The following is a 15,788-nucleotide window of genomic DNA, read 5'->3' as shown; positions in this document are numbered from 1 at the left end:
CTCAGCAGCATGTACTAGAAATGTGGCAGGTGCATCATTAGCATCGTGCCAATGTCCGTGGCCTTTCGGCGGCTTCCAGTTGAGCACGTCGTCTACTCTGACTTAAAAATATCGTGTAGGACAAATTGCAAAAGGAAGTGTTAGGCACAGTTGTGCCGTCCGCTGTGCGCTGCGCCAAGGCTCCATAACTGCATAAGACCAAGAGCCAGGTAATATGGATTCTTCCTCGCCTGTGTACGTGTATTGATCAACAGATTGCAGTTCAAACCTTGAGACCTCGCACCGATCCCTGTAACACACGGGTCGCGAATCCCATAGACAACCATAGCAAGTCAATGGAGCGATCCATCAACGAAAGACCATGACTTCAAGCCTCCATGGACGAGGTGTGATAAACTGATAATGGCTGTGGACTGCCTCCCTAGTCCTAATAACACGAGTATTATTATTGTTATTATTACTAGACACAATCTCATAGCATGTGACAAGCATAGCTAATGCAGGGACAGAATCCCCTGAGACAAGGGCGTTTAGCCAGCCACGTATTTTCCAACTCTTTCCATGGCTCACGTAGAACACCTCCTAGATAGCTCGGCCATGGACGAACGTTTGAAGTCTTCGAACCCTGCCATTTGAAGTCATAGCTCCTTCTGTGCAGCACCGACACAAGCGTTGTTCGCCAACTGAAGCACGAACCGAGGTGGCAATACGCATGTATGTCTATACCGGAAATAATTGAATCTATCAAGCCGCTGATCTTTGACTTTATCAAGGAATGCATGAATCTAACGACGTTACAGACTGGCATCATGGCCGTCATTATGATACTATCAGCAAGAGTTCATAAATCCCTTGCCGAGATTTCATCATGGACTCTCGATCTCGTGGTGGACTCTTGATATTAGGCATGCATGGCACACTGCATATGTACATGCTTGTACTGCTGTGTGTGGCTACCGCAAAGCATTGCCTGCTGCTAGCAGCACATGTATTGCAGTGTTGGACAGTCCGATATCGCGAAATGCCAATGGTCGCAGTGCGTACCTGTTTCTAATCTCGTGTTTTCCAGCTTGACATGTCCTCAGTGCGTCTTCCAGGTCACAATCCAAACCGCCAGGAATGAGAGGCACACCTACAACACCCTACCTACAAGTACAAATCCTTTCACTAGTAGTATCTGTCTTGTACTTGTAGTGTCGTCGGCTACAAGACTCTTCCTATCACTACAGGAGTGTCTGTCTGGTACTGTCGTCGGCTACCTTTGCTTTGACTCTTTTGACTCAGACCAGACTACAGAGGTAGGCGCTAGGCCGGCCAGGCTGCGAGTCACGTTTTAGGGTCTAAGAGGTACATGTACAATGTATGCGTCCAGTTTGGGATACAACGCTGCGGGGAAAAGCACAATGACCTGAGGCAAGGGCGACTTTCCTGTCCTCAATCACAACGCTGCTACATGGATTGCAGTACAAATTGAGCGCTAGAGATCACGTCGACGACACTGCCTTATCGTCCACAACAGGAATAGAGCCTTGGAGTTGCAAGCATTGCCTGCATGATGCTGCAGCTGATCCTTGCGTCCGTTTTGCCCTAGGGCATAGTGAAAAATTAACATTAGCACATTCTGTAGTGATATTCAGAGTGAGATAACCATGACATTCTCGAGTGCAGGCCAATGTAATTTGTAGTGATACGATCGTGCATGTGCATGTAATGGAGTTGACGATTCCAATGCTAAACTCCGGTCCAAAAATATCGCGACCCATCCACTGTAATTACAAGGATTAGTCCAGGTCAAGTGGGGGCTATTGAAGACTCAAAGCAATAAGTTATAGTAATAACTAATAGCTTGTACTGTACATGATTGTACATGACTTGTAGTGGTTGCTGTGCAGCTGTTGTTATGACTGACATGACTGGTACTTTGCGCTCGATGAACACACTCTTACTTAGCAAACTGCGCAGCTATAATCTGCTCTTTGGCAATAATATCGTGTGTTTTAAAGTCCCGGAAATGGTGTAGTCCCCTGTCCAGCGGGGAACCTTTTTGCTTTGCCTCTCACTTCGTCACAGTTCGTGACGTACACGCTGTAATTGTGATAAGCATGAAGAATGGACAAAGCCAGTACCTCATCACCCCACCTTCTGTCTGGCACATACCTGTACTGACACAAGCACTCAGCTTGACACAAGGTATCATGATCCGCATTATCCGCTGGCACCTGTTGTAAAATGATGTGTTGTTTTCCTGTGTGATGGCATTCCCCAAACTGTCTCGTCTAGTCGCGTGCATGTGTGATATGAGCATGCGCGATTTTGTAGTCGAGAGTCCTTTTGTCAGTCTTCTTGTTCGTCCCTTTGAGTGTTGTCTCCATTTCCGTAATGTCCAAATATAAATAATGTAACAAACCAGTCTTGTCCTTTGTGTCCTGCGTCCCGGGGAACGGAATGGCTGTGATTCCGTTTCAACGTGGTGCCGAAACCCGGGACGCAGAGGATGAGTAAGTTTGTCATGAGTCTGTTCGTCGTCGTCAACAACTAATACAAGTAATAGTACAACTAGAGAGTAAGCGTGGGGATGGAGGAGAGACGAGGAGCTGGTGGAAGCGGAAGAAGACGCGGAGAGGAGGCAGAGAAGGTGGTGGATCGGCAGAAGCTGGGGACTGGAGCCTGGGACGGCAGGTACCGCATGGAGCGTGTGGCCGTGGCTCGCCAGAGGCCAGTGGATGAGTCTGGCATCACCGACTGTGTGTCGTCCTTTGTTGTTCGTCTTGTTGTTGTCTTGCTCGCTTAATTGTCTGATCATGTTTCTCTCGCTGTTCGGTTCGTTGCTGTGTTGTTGAGTTTGGTTGTCGGTATGTTGCTCTTCTCGTCGTTCTGTTGTTCTGCATTAATTTGCGTTGTAGATTTATTTTGCGCTGCTGCGCTCATGTTGTTATTTGTTGGAGCTTTGGCTCTCGTGTTTCGGTTGGCCTTGTGTGCCTGAGTTTAGAGCGTCGGCTCTTGTGTTTTTTGGTTTAGCCATGTGTCGTGGCCCAGTTTTGTTGTGCTACAATGTTTTGTAAGCTGTTGGTTGGTTTTGGTTTTTCTGTTTTGCTGTGGTTCCTTTTGCTGTTGTGCATGTGGAACGTGGTGTCGGTTTATTATTTTGTGGAATGTCATCAAGGGGGCAGGTGTTGTAAAATGATGTGTTGTTTTCCTGTGTGATGGCATTCCCCAAACTGTCTCGTCTAGTCGCGTGCATGTGTGATATGAGCATGCGCGATTTTGTAGTCGAGAGTCCTTTTGTCAGTCTTCTTGTTCGTCCCTTTGAGTGTTGTCTCCATTTCCGTAATGTCCAAATATAAATAATGTAACAAACCAGTCTTGTCCTTTGTGTCCTGCGTCCCGGGGAACGGAATGGCTGTGATTCCGTTACACACCACTGAAAGCAGCAAATACATGTAGCAAGAGTGCTGATCCAAGGTATCCAACTAATTACTTACTTCTACAGTTCTAGTGACTTGTGTAGGTATGTGCCTGAAACTCAACTGCGACTAGAGTTTAGGTGTAGATGCCTGGACCTACCCCAGGCTGACATCATGTACATGACTGTACACCAAAGCAAACAAGTTGAGACAACATGCCATCATGATATGCAGCGGACATGATCTGACTATGCCAATTTATGGAACATGCTTACTTTGTTGTTGCAGGCAAGGGGCCTGATTGGTGTAGGATTGTACTCCATTCAAACAAACCATTATGCCAGCTAGGGTCTCATCATCATGGCACTCTATGTGGGTTTAAAATACATGTAGGACAGTACCATAAGCTGCCGGGTAAGCTGGGAGGGGAGTCCCAGTTGTCATGCCAATGGCCATTATAAAGGAAAGTCCGCAAAAGGCGTGTGAAAATCATACAGCAATGCACACAACCTACATGTACATGTCCATGTATATACAGTGTTGCAAATCCAGTCGTGTCACTCAAGTACACGCCGGGCGTTGAGCAGCCCTAGACCTGCGAACACTGGGCTGCGAAATGATGCGAGGCGCAAACTTAAGTGACACGACTGGATTTCATTGAGCAGCACGTACATGTACATGCACAGTGGGGTACATGCACATGCTTCATGGTGACACAATGTTACCTTGTGGCCACTGATATTGCCATGGGATCACAGTACAGTAGTGTGCATTTGAAGGTGGGACGTTTCACGTCGATCCCTCTAAACCCAAGCACGGTCACCATAATGCCACATACACTAGTAGTAGAAGTAGTATACTCTCGATGAAAATCTTACAATCGTCACATGGACAAGATGTCCATGTAGCTTTCAGACTACTATAACAGGTGGCCTACACTACAAGGTACATGCACTACACAGCACAATGGTACCATGTGCCATGTGCCATGTACCTGTGTACAAAAAATGTACCTGTGTGCAGTGTAGAGTGACCGACTGGTACTACATGTACTGCCGACCAAACGACAATCTACTCTAACAGAATGTGACCAGTGACTGGTGGTACGTAAATGTATGTACATGCACATTCTTCTAACCACTGAGCTATAGTCAAGATGCACATTATTGTGTAGATAAAATACCTACTGACGGGACAGTAGCTTCCTGAACTTTTGATCAGACACTTTCGCAAGCTAACGTTACATTGTATTAGTCGATGCACATGATATTGTCCTTCCTGCGTTCACGTTGAGCGTTGTTATTTCCGGCCATTGGATAGGACGCTTGGTATGACCTGACGCCACCTTGCAAATAAACAGGCACCGCCTGCTGTTGACAGTCTTGTAGAAGTCACTTGTCAGCTGGTGACAAGCTTACGGTCTTGATCCAGGGAACGTGTCCCACAATCGATACATGTGTCTGCAGTGCATTGAGGCAGGGCATAGAATGGTAGGTGAAATGATGAAATTTATACTTGTATGCCGTTCTGTATACGAGCATCACAGTATGGTGAAAACACATGTCATGTGTTTTCACCATACGGTAATTATGACCGCGTTCTACCACCTTGCCTCCGATTGACTGACACATTGAGGCCTAAACAAGCTGCAACCAGAGCATAGTAGTTGACATCATGTAATTAGGCAAATAATTTGCCTGTTTGTTCTTCGACTCTAAATAAACAAACAACAACAACAACAACAACAAAAACAACATTCTCTTATTGGCGATGGTGCCATCGTGAGAATAAAGAATTCAAACATGTACCAGTACATGTATGTGATAATGTGACCAAGATTGCCAGGAATGATGCAACTCGCCGAGGAGCCAATGTTACAGTCGCAAGCAATGACTTAAACTATGAAACACTCCATACGCACGAAAACACACATCCATACACTTCAAAAGTACATGTACATACACACACACATACATGTACATGTACACCATCACACATGCCTGACACCACTGCCGGTACCTAGACATGAGAACAAGTGGCTACGAGGCATTCAGCGTGCTGAGCCTCCGTCACAAGCAGCCTCCTCGACTGGTAGTCTTCTTTCTGTCTGTGCACAACAACGTACGATACTTAGCAAGGAATACTGAACAAGGAGCACTCCAGACAGCAACAAACTCTGGAAGTGATGCTTGCAACCAACGCCCAACCGTTCTAAGGTTGGTTCCTGAGCCGCGGCGGATGCATGTTCCCCGCCATCCCCTCACAGCATACGACTAACTTACTAGGTACATGTTGTGATTCTTGTGAAGTACATTTCACTGTTCCGCTGCAAGGTTGTCCTGGGCACTGGTGCCGCAACATAAGATACAGTAGGTATCGGTTATAGCGTGGGTGTTTGAAAAACGACATTTGATTCTTATTGCCGATATTTCTTACACACGATAAATCACGTGTGACATTATCATATGCACGTGTGACATATCATATGCACGCACGTTTGGTACACGGATCAATCAGACTCGCGGTCGTGCTAGGTGACTGCCGAGCAGCGGATACGAGAGAAGTCTGAAGAAAGAGTCCGACTGGACAGAAGAAGTGATTCTCCAATGCTCCCTTGGACATAACTCTCTTTTTGTGTTGAATATTATTGTATTGAGTATGCACAGAGCACAGATGCTATTACTACAGGCGATACACTTTGCACTAATCTGGCATATTTTGCTACACAAAATCCATTCTTAGGGCCGATATATTCTACTATGCGATAATACTGCTTGTAAGAATAAATATACACATAAAATATGTGTTATGATAATGAAAAAATGAGTGTTCATTCTTGTAAGCAGTATATTCTTGTATACGACCACACTATAACCGATACGCACTGTACCTTGATTTTGTACATGGAAGGGTGGATTAGTCTAGGCCTCCCCAGCCTAGCCCAAGCTTGCCCCTTGTCTCTGTCTCTCTCTCTCTGTCTCTCTCTGTCTCTCTGTCTCTCTCTGTCTCTCTCTGTCTCTCTCTGTCTCTCTCTGTCTCTCTCTCTGTCTCTCTGTCTCTGTCTCTGTCTCTCTCTCTGTCTCTCTCTCTCTCTCTCTCTCTCTCTCTCTCTCTCTCTCTCTCTCTCTCTCTCTCTCTCTCTCTCTCTCTCTCTCTCTCTCTCTCTCTCTCTCTCTCTCTCTCTCTCTCTCTCTCTCTCTCTCTCTCTCTCTCTCTCTCTCTCTCTCTCTCTCTCTCTCTCTGTCTCTGTCTCTCTGTCTCTCTGTCTCTCTATCTCTCTGTCTCTCTCTGTCTCTCTCTGTCTCTCTCTGTATCTCTGTCTCTCTGTCTCTCTGTCTCTCTGTCTCTCTCCGAGGCTCTCTCCGAGGCTCTCTCTCTCTCTCTCTCTCTCTCTCTCTCTCTCTCTCTCTCTCTCTCTCTCTCTCTCTCTCTCTCTCTCTCTCTCTCTCTTTCTCTCTCTCTCTCTCTCTCTCTCTCTCTCTCTCTCTCTCTCTCTCTCTCTTAGTGACCGGCTTCAATCGTCCGTTGTCCGATTTTTTACACTCCATGTACATTGCAGCAGTCTTGTTACATGCTAGTGATTGTGTGCTAGTATCTCTCACATATTTACCAATTTTGGCAAGACCTACAATGTTTTAAAAGATGGATGAGGATGTGCATGCATGGCACATACCACTGGGCTAAATGAAATCCAGGCTCATGAATAAGTTGGTATCCTGGCAGTGCACAGCACACACAGTGTTTCAGTGGAGTGCGTGTCCTACAGTGGTCACCGCACATCATGATCCACACTCAAAGATGATGAAAGGAAAATAATTAAACAAAAATCGAGAGTGTAGAATTTGGAGGTGGGGGCACAGCAGCTCCTCACCGTTTGCTCCTAGTTGACATTATTATTACCGTATTTCCGCGCATATAAAACCATGGCGTTATAGGTGAAACATCGCTGTTTTGGACCAAATGTTTACAGAAAATAGCCTCGGATTTAACGCCATGGCGCTAAAAGTGAGAGTCGCGTACATGCAAAAAAATCGGCAGAGTATGAACTTCGAGTACTCGGATGGTGCCGTTGCACGTTCATGTCGAGCATCCATGTACTTTCAATTTTCCCTGAAAATTTCAAATTGTGAACCTATTGTGTACAAGGTGGCATGTGACAGTGGGGATGGGTACATGCAGAGAGAATCACCGCTACTGTAGGTTCACTGAAAGAACTGAACTCACTTTTAACGCCAGATGCAATTTCCTCCACATTGACTTTTGTTCACTTATAACGCCATGGCTTTATAAGTGAGGGTGGCCTTATATTCGGATATAACGCCATGGCTTTATATGCGCGGAAATACGGTATTCTTACTAAATTTTGGATAGGGCAGTCCCACAGGCCTAGGGCCTTTTTACAGGGTACCCTATGAATTGTTGAATAGATGAACGCAAATTTCTGAGCAAGGAGATTGTGCAAATATCAGCAGGAAGTGCGTTCCAATGATCAGAACCAAGAAAGCTAAGCGAGTATAAACCATAGCGGCGAGACACTAAAGGAAGACTAAGGGACGAAGTGGACTAAGAGCGTGTATGGGATGATGAGGTGTGTGAAGTGTTGGTTCGAGGGAGGAAGCATCTTTACACGGACATCTCAAACCGGGTTCGCGATCCCATGAAGCAAGCCGTGATGATCAAAGTTATACGAACTAGTAATTACCGGTACCCCAGTGAACATGGCAACTAGAAACCACCGGGTGACCGTTTGGGAGAGAGGGTTATCTTCAACTGTTCAAGTCAACGGCTCGGGTGCTTTTTACCCCCTCTCCCCCCCCCCCCCCGCTCCATGGATTTTTTGCTCAGTTCTAGTTTTTTTGTCTAGTTTTTAGTATCTTTTACTACATTCAGGGCTCACCACGACCATACAAAGCGTCAATAACGGTCATTTGGATTTGACCAATCAGCGCACAGCAAAACGGGCTGTTTCTTGCAATTGTGGGGTGTTTTCTGAGTGGAGCTTGGCTGTATTCGTTGGTTTTAGACATTAGGCCATTGTGGATTCGTGTTCAGAAGGTGTGTCTTTGGGGGGTTACCGTCTCGAATTTTTCGATTTGGCCTTCGTTTGGCTGAGATCGGATGGTGAAATCACTCAAACGCGAAGGCGTGCAAACAAGTGAATGAAGAGAAAATTAGAAATCGGGGACGGTAAACCGATAGAGAATTCCAAGACCTTGAAAATGAGCTATCGATGATGAGAATCGGCCAAGGAGAACCGCTGTTCTACTTTTTTGAAGACATCAAGGTCGGCCGTGCGTCGCCGCGCGCACCAACAAAAACTGGCAGCCGTGCGCATATCTGCAAGTGCAACAAGAAAGGGCGGAGGAGACAGCAAGCGTTCCAAGTGAAGAGTTTACCTTCGTGTTGACTCAAGCTAAGGACTCATGCCAGTCAGGGATCATACTAGTCACCTCTCATCATGGTCATGACTAAGGGATTCATTTGTGACAAGGAAACTCCCCACTCGCAGCGTGAAAGCTGCGAGCTAGGCCAAACAGAAAAGAGTGTGCCGAGTCGCGATCAGGAAACGCTGAGTTCTACTGACAACATTGGTTAGCTAGGCGCGGCAAATTCTTGTAGATGCCAGGACTCAAGTAACCAGTACCCCACGGACATATCTTGGTCGACACCCACCAGCGGATTGAGAAAAATGACCAAGATTGCTTGGAGAAAGGACGTCTTCTCCGCGTGTCTTTCTCGACATCAAACAACAAGATTCGTTTCGGCACTGGCCCTTCGCTGTACAGAGTAGACCAGGAAGTCGTAAAATACCGGTATTTTACGACTAGACTGTACATCGCTGTACATCGATGAGCATGAACTCGGGTGCGTAGCCGCTATGACTGCACAAACTCTGGCTTTGGCGGCATTCAAAATGGTGGTCGACGCTTTTTGAATTTTGTATGGTCGTGGTGAGCCCTGAGTCATTGTATGCGTTCAAGTTTGCACTTGCAATCATCTTACCCTGCCCTTGCCCTACAATAGGCTCTTCTGTCTTGCCGCAGCCTTTGCTCTTGACTCCCAGACTTGAGCCTTGTCGAGAAGAAAGCGCTGACTCGTCCAGCCGGGTTATGTCGACGTCGACAGGTGCGCCCCATACTCCTGCCGCTGGCTGTTCCTTCCTACATGTACATGGTACCAAGAGTACATAACCCCATGGGGTTATGTACTCTTGATGGTACTCGTACTGCACTCGTACTGGCCCAGCCAGGATTAGATGCCTGGATGGTGGTAGATCAGAGATAGCGCAGTTAGCTCGCCGTTTGAGCGTTCGGTCACCGAAAAAATGATGATTATTACGTCATATTCCAAGCGATGACGAAAAACTGTGATTTTATATAGACACGTCACCAATCACCATGGTCACACTGCTGACGCTAGCTAGCCAGCTAGCTGCTGCCTTCTTGAATGTTTTTTTTTATTTCTGCTTCATTGCTTGGTTTGCTTTGTTGCATTCTTGGTGTGAATGACAGCAAGCAAGAGAAAGAAATCCAAGGCAAAGGAAGTGAAATGAAGTGAGCTGCATTGTGAAAGTTTTGAACACATTTTGTATAACCCGGCCTGTGCGCGTTCCATCTGATCCAGTATAGTGAGGTAGCTGTTGATAGGAAGATGGCAGGGACATCGTCCACATTCGGAGGCGCCTTTGCCCAGCAGCAGATGGCGACCTTTCCCTCCCCAACCCAGCCCAGGCACCAAACTGCTCAGCCCGGGAACATGAGTAAGCAGACGTCGACCACAAGCGGTAGCAATAACTTTGCATCTACGAACGGTGCAACTAGTGGACTATCATTCCCATCTATGGACTTGTCAGGGAAGTTGATAATCAAAATCAGGATCGAAGGTGATGATGATGTTAGACGAATTCCGATTCACAACGAGGACATCACTTACGATGAGTTGTTGCTCATGATGCAGCGAGTATTTGTTGGCAAAGTTACCAGCTCTGACGATGTTGTCGTCAAATATCGAGACGATGGTAAGCCATTACACGTGTGTGTGTGTGTGTGTGTGTGTGTGTGTGTGTGTGTGTGTGTGCGTGTGCGTGTGTGTGTATGTCATGCCAGACATGAAATACTGATCCCATGGCAACAACATCTACGTACGTTGTGCCGCAAGAACCCAATCAGGCTATCAAGCAACATAGTTGATCGAAGTATCCATTCAGCCCCACACGCTCACCTTGACAATATAAGTAACAGTTGAAGGAGGAAGAGATTGTTCTTGCTCAGGATATAAGATCAATGAGAAGGTTGGATGTACAGTAAAACCTGTCAAGGCAGCCACCTGCCCCAGAAGACCACTGCAACCAGGACCAAGGGATGCTATTTCCAGTCAAACGACCCTGGATAAGGGGATCACCTGGCAACAGAGACCACGTTGTGAAGGTCCCTTGAGCATTCCTCTTCGAATAGGTTTCACTGTAACGATCAAAGAGTGAAGCAGCAGTTTTGTGTGAGACAGTGAAGAGCCCAGTCGGTGGGAGAACTACTAGTAGTAGTAACCAATTACAAAGAAAAGAGCTGTTAAGATTTAACCAATGAACAAGTAAGGGAGACATGAGTAGGGTATACAAGGATAGAGAGAGTCGTATTGGACAACACTGTACCCAAGCAACAGTTCAGTACAAATGCTATACTTATAGTGTATACAAATTAATCGTTTATAGTGCATTGTGACATTCAAGTGATATACATGTATGATCACGTGCAAGTAGCGTATATCAGGATGCCTTATGACTAAATATGAGTTATGACGTACGCAGATAGCGGAACGTTACACCTTCCCGCTTGCATGATGGTAACACGTTCACTCGGCATGTGTTGCCGCCATTGTTGGGGGAGGGGGACCGTCAGCTAGTAAGTAGTAGTAGGGAGGTTAAGTCCCACGTAACGGATACGGGAACGTGGGTGATACACGTAAAGTTCATGCAATGGACCCACGTTCGCAATGTTGTCTTTAGTCACACGGAACAAACAAAAGCATGAAGCGAAAGGCCCAAACTTGGTCAAAGACGAAGCTTCGAAGCTCATCGAATATTTTGATTTCGTGCTTCGGAAACTTCTTCAGCTGAGCACCCTCACAGCTTACACAATGCGCTCCATTCTGATTTTCACCCACGTTCTGGCGAAACGTGGGTGAGCCTCCCTACACGGTATGTCGTGAATCAGAAAACGTCTGTACGTGGGTCACTGAGTATCACATGGTACACACACGTAAACGTAAATGTACACACGGATTACGTGGGACTAAACCTCCCTACAGATCCCGATATGACACCTGTGCATACGTGTGATATTGTTGTACGTTTGTTCTGGCTTTGATTTCTGTGCTTGGGAGTATACTTTGTGTGAAATGGTCGCTTCGAATCTACGGATATGTGTATCGTATGTGTATGTGTGCTAGATGGTGACTTCATCACAATGGCTGACAATTCTGACCTCACCATCGCTAAACAGTGCAGTCGGATTCTGCATTTGAAGATTTACAGTAAGTTACTGTGAAGGTCATTATTGAGGGCTTATGAATTTAATTAGGCACATTTTATCCAGTAGCTAGCTGGTCAGCTGAATGAAATTATTATTATTGCATGTACAGTTTCCTAAACTTGACCAGCTACTAGTTCAGTGCTGTATAATAAAATGACGGGTCTTGCTCATTCACTCAAATTCACCACTGAATTCTGTAGGTAGGTGTTGATATCATGATTGTAATGTTTCTATTTTAACGACAGATGTCTCCTTGTTACCTTGTTAGATGTAGTACAGGTGGAATCCTGATAAATCAATACAATTTTCACATAACAATGTCTGATAATTCGAACCTCAGGCAGTTCAGTGTCCACTAAAGTTTTTCGGGCACTTTGGGGTTCGAATTATCAGGATTCCACCTGTACCTCGTTGTATTATAAAGAGCTTTCACAGTATGTCCCACATTTATCTTGTGTGTGTGTGTGTGTGTGTGTGTGTGTGTGTGTGTGTGTGTGTGTGTGTGTGTGTGTGTGTGTGTGTGTGTGTGTTGGCACACAGTTCGTGGAAAGATGTTCCCGCATATTTCAGGCTGCTCCTGTGACGTGAATGATGTACGGCAGCAGCTCATCAAGATCAGAGATCATGTCAACTATCTACTTGACCTGGTTGTCCCTGATGCAAGCAAACACGAGAGTGGGCCAGCTATCGAGCAGCCAGCACCTATTGATACCACTGGACAAGGTGAGTCTGACCATCAGCTATATGTATATGAACATGTGTTGGCTTAGTGTTTTGAACGCCATTCTCTTGATCACCCAGTTAAAGGGGAAGTTAAGCCTAAAATTAAAATTTCACCAGTTGTGTAGCCTTCGGGGTGCTGAGTCAAATGGTCTTGGTCCGAGGAAGCTGAGATGCACCCTTCCTACTTTAATCGCAATCGAACTCACGCACTTCCACCGAAACTGGGTGACTGCGCACTACTAGATGGGGATTTGTATGCAAAATGTCACTAAAAGCGCCATTTCGTTCTTATAAAAGCACGGATGACCGCGATTGGCCCATATGTTGTAGTCTTTTGGACGCCGAGTCGACTGGTTTTGGTCCGAAAAGGCTGCGATGCAGCGTTCGGCCCTTATTCCCAATCGAACATGGTTGAACAAGCGGTCACGTGCTCCTGTGTACACCAGTCACCTGGTCACCACGCCAGCAGGCGACAACTTTCACACCAAGGTTCAACTCAAAGGTTCAAAGGTTCAACTCGAGTGACAGAAACTCGCCCAAACATGCTGTAAACGTGCTGTAAGTTGTAGCCTGCAGGTACGGTGACCAGGTGAGCTGGTGTACGCAGGAGCACGTGATCGGTTGTTCAACCATTTTCGATGGGGAATAAGGGCCGAACGCTGCATCGCAGCCTTTTCGGATCAAAACCAGTCGACTCAGCGTCCAAAACACTACAACATATTGGCCAATCGCGGTCATCCAGGCTTTAATAAGAACGAAATGGCGCTATACAAATCCCCATCTAGTAGGGCACAGTCACCCAGTTTCGGCGGAAGTGCGCGAGTTCGATTGGGATTAAAGTAGGAAGGGTGCCTCTCAGCTTCCTCGGACCAAGACCATTTGACTCAGCACCCCGAAATCTACAACTGGTGAAATTTTGATTTTAGGCTTAACTTCCCCTTTAATCGACCAATATCGATTCTGTTTCAGACCACTCCGGCTAGCCCGCTGGCAGCTTACCTTTCTGCCGTGTATGTTCTTGTATTTCCTTTATGACTTATAGATCCGAGTCGCCCTGTGGATCAGGCTGGTTTGTCTGTTGCTCAGACTCTTTTTGATCCTCTCAAGCAACAACAACAGCAGCAACAGCAGCCACCGCAAGCACAACAGCCACCACAGCAAAGCCCAGCTGCTTCTAACCACAGTGGCGCAGTAATGCAAGCAGTGCAAGCAGCACCAGTCGCCACTCCTGTATCGTCCGCCACGGAACCCGTCGGAACGGCATCAGCCATTGCCGACTCGTTTGGCCTTTCTGCGGACGGTAAGGAACGCCGCTGGTTGTATACAGCGAGCCTGGATTTCATTTTCCTTAGCCTGGCTATGTGCATGGAGCACTGCGTTATAACTATAATTTAATTTTAAAACCGTTTATCACCATTCTCTTCCGCCTTTGTGTCTTTGTGATCTGTACTTGAAGTAGTTGTCTTGTAAAGTGTATTATGTGAGTCCAGGTGCAACCAGGGTATATCTGCTTGGGTGTGTACTTTGCTGCAGTAATGAGAGCAATATGGGGTTTTTCTTCTTCGTTCTGCTCGTAATATTCTCAATTGTGCAGAGATGGCGCCTCCCCCGGAGCAGCCCAATGCCCCTCCGTCAGATGCTATGACTACAGGCACGTACCCACCAAGTCAGCAGCAGCAGCAGCCCAGTTCTCAAGCTCCGCCACAGCCACAGCAAACTGGCCAGCAGCAACAACAGCAGCAAATGCCCCCGACCAGTTCTGGGTATCCTGGATCGTCGACTGCGGCATACCCAGCAAGTGGAGCAGCGCCTCCGAGCACAAGTGCTTCTGCCCCACCACCTACTGGCTACCCTGCAGCAAGTTTCTCTGGCAATGCTGCTACAACGTCACCAGCTGCCAGCTACTACAACCAGCCAGGCAGCCAAGGGCCGCCACAAGCAACCCAACCGCCAAGTAACCCCTACGGTGGTGGCTATGGTGCCCAGCAGGCTCGCTATCCCTATCAGCAGCAGCAGCAGCAACCCCAACAGCAAGCGCAGCAGCCCGCTCAGCAAGCATCTGCGCCACCAAACTTCCCTACACCATACGGTGGTGCTACGTCTGCACCACCAGCAGCAGCAGCACCACCACCAGCGGGTGGTGCTGGCAATCCCTACGCTCGCCAGGCGCCAGCCACCACCGGCGGTTATAGTGGCTATGGTGGCTACAGTGGCATGCCTTCTCCTTACAATGGATAGAGCACTGGCTGTGTTGTGGTGCACAAACACTGCAGCTTCATCCTGTTATAGTGCATGCATCCCCGGCTTGTTGATGCGAGATGGCCTATATAACCTAATTTAAAGTAGCGACTTCCTGGTGTCTGCAAGCTACTTGCTCACACAATCATGTGTGCCGGCTGAAATTAATATTTGTTTGTTTACCAGGCGCATTTGTGAATATTCTTGTAGCTATGCATGCTGCTGCCACACAGTGTGACTCGGCACCCACCGGTGACCCCTATTTTCACGAAGCCTATTCCTAAACCTTTTTTTATGGCTCTGAGTTTGGTTTGTATTCTTGTATACTTTGTTATCTCCGGCTTGTTGTGAATGATGACGGCAAGCAGGCTTGTACTAACTTAGTAGCTTGGATGCCAATATTCTTTCTGTATGTCATGCCTGCATTCTGCTTACTGATAGAGTCTTTGTCCGCAGCATTTTTTGAACTGCGCGTCCCATCCACTCCCCGTCACCAACCTGGTTATAGAGTCTTGCTGCTAACCATCCGTAGCCCTCTCTCTCTCTCCTTCCTGTAGTATTGTGCATTTTATTTAAAAAATACGGTTTGAGCAGTACAGTGTCTGTGCCAGTATGCTTTCTCCTTCAATTCGCTCGCTGCCATCAAGAGTACATAATCCCCCCCCCCCCTTCCCATAGTCGAGTTGCACACTCTTGGGGGTTAGGACTGCTCTTGCTGCCATGGACAGCCAATGCTTTGAGGTATGTGCTGGTACTACATTGTAGTACTTCAAAGATGAAGTGCATGTTTTTTCTTCTTCAATGGAGTCACTGTATGGGGCTTGAAAGTTTAGTGTGAGGACGAGGCTGGTGAAGTTTGAGTGCATATGCTAGACGTAATGTGAGACATCTGCAG

The 15,788-nt window shown here is 46.9% G+C and overlaps 1 protein-coding gene and 1 long non-coding RNA gene across 2 annotated transcripts; one reads left to right on the top strand and one right to left on the bottom strand.

The window, feature by feature from the left end:
* Positions 1 to 4,101: 4,101 nt before the first annotated feature.
* Positions 4,102 to 9,556, bottom strand: LOC135810815 (uncharacterized). The gene is made up of 3 exons (XR_010552406.1): positions 9,408 to 9,556; positions 5,424 to 5,511; positions 4,102 to 4,864 (listed from the first exon to the last, which is right to left on the bottom strand). It is a non-coding gene; the product is annotated as an uncharacterized LOC135810815 (long non-coding RNA).
* Positions 9,557 to 9,864: 308 nt separating this feature from the next.
* LOC135809409 (protein TFG-like) lies at positions 9,865 to 15,695 on the top strand. Its single transcript, XM_065322754.1, has 5 exons — positions 9,865 to 10,422; positions 11,850 to 11,933; positions 12,473 to 12,655; positions 13,698 to 13,955; positions 14,250 to 15,695. Exons 1-5 carry the CDS (start codon positions 10,056 to 10,058, stop codon positions 14,891 to 14,893), a joined length of 1,536 nt encoding a protein of 511 aa, XP_065178826.1. The 5' UTR covers positions 9,865 to 10,055; the 3' UTR covers positions 14,894 to 15,695.
* The last annotated feature ends 93 nt before the right edge of the window (positions 15,696 to 15,788 follow it).

Source organism: Sycon ciliatum, chromosome 2, assembly GCF_964019385.1.
Source record: "Sycon ciliatum chromosome 2, ocSycCili1.1, whole genome shotgun sequence".
Lineage (NCBI taxonomy): Eukaryota > Metazoa > Porifera > Calcarea > Leucosolenida > Sycettidae > Sycon > Sycon ciliatum.
The sequence above is the reverse complement of the archived record's forward strand: the minus strand, read 5'-3'. Positions and strand labels throughout refer to the sequence as shown.

What these genes read in the sequence shown, in the direction of transcription:
- LOC135809409 (XM_065322754.1), top strand. Translation starts at nt 10,056, where the DNA reads ATGGCAGGGACATCGTCCACATTCGGAGGCGCCTTTGCCCAGCAGCAG. An exon ending in CGTCAAATATCGAGACGATG is followed by an intron (nt 10,423 to 11,849) that starts GTAAGCCATTAC and finishes TATGTGTGCTAG; the next exon opens with ATGGTGACTTCATCACAATG. An exon ending in TATTGATACCACTGGACAAG is followed by an intron (nt 12,656 to 13,697) that starts GTGAGTCTGACC and finishes TATGACTTATAG; the next exon opens with ATCCGAGTCGCCCTGTGGAT.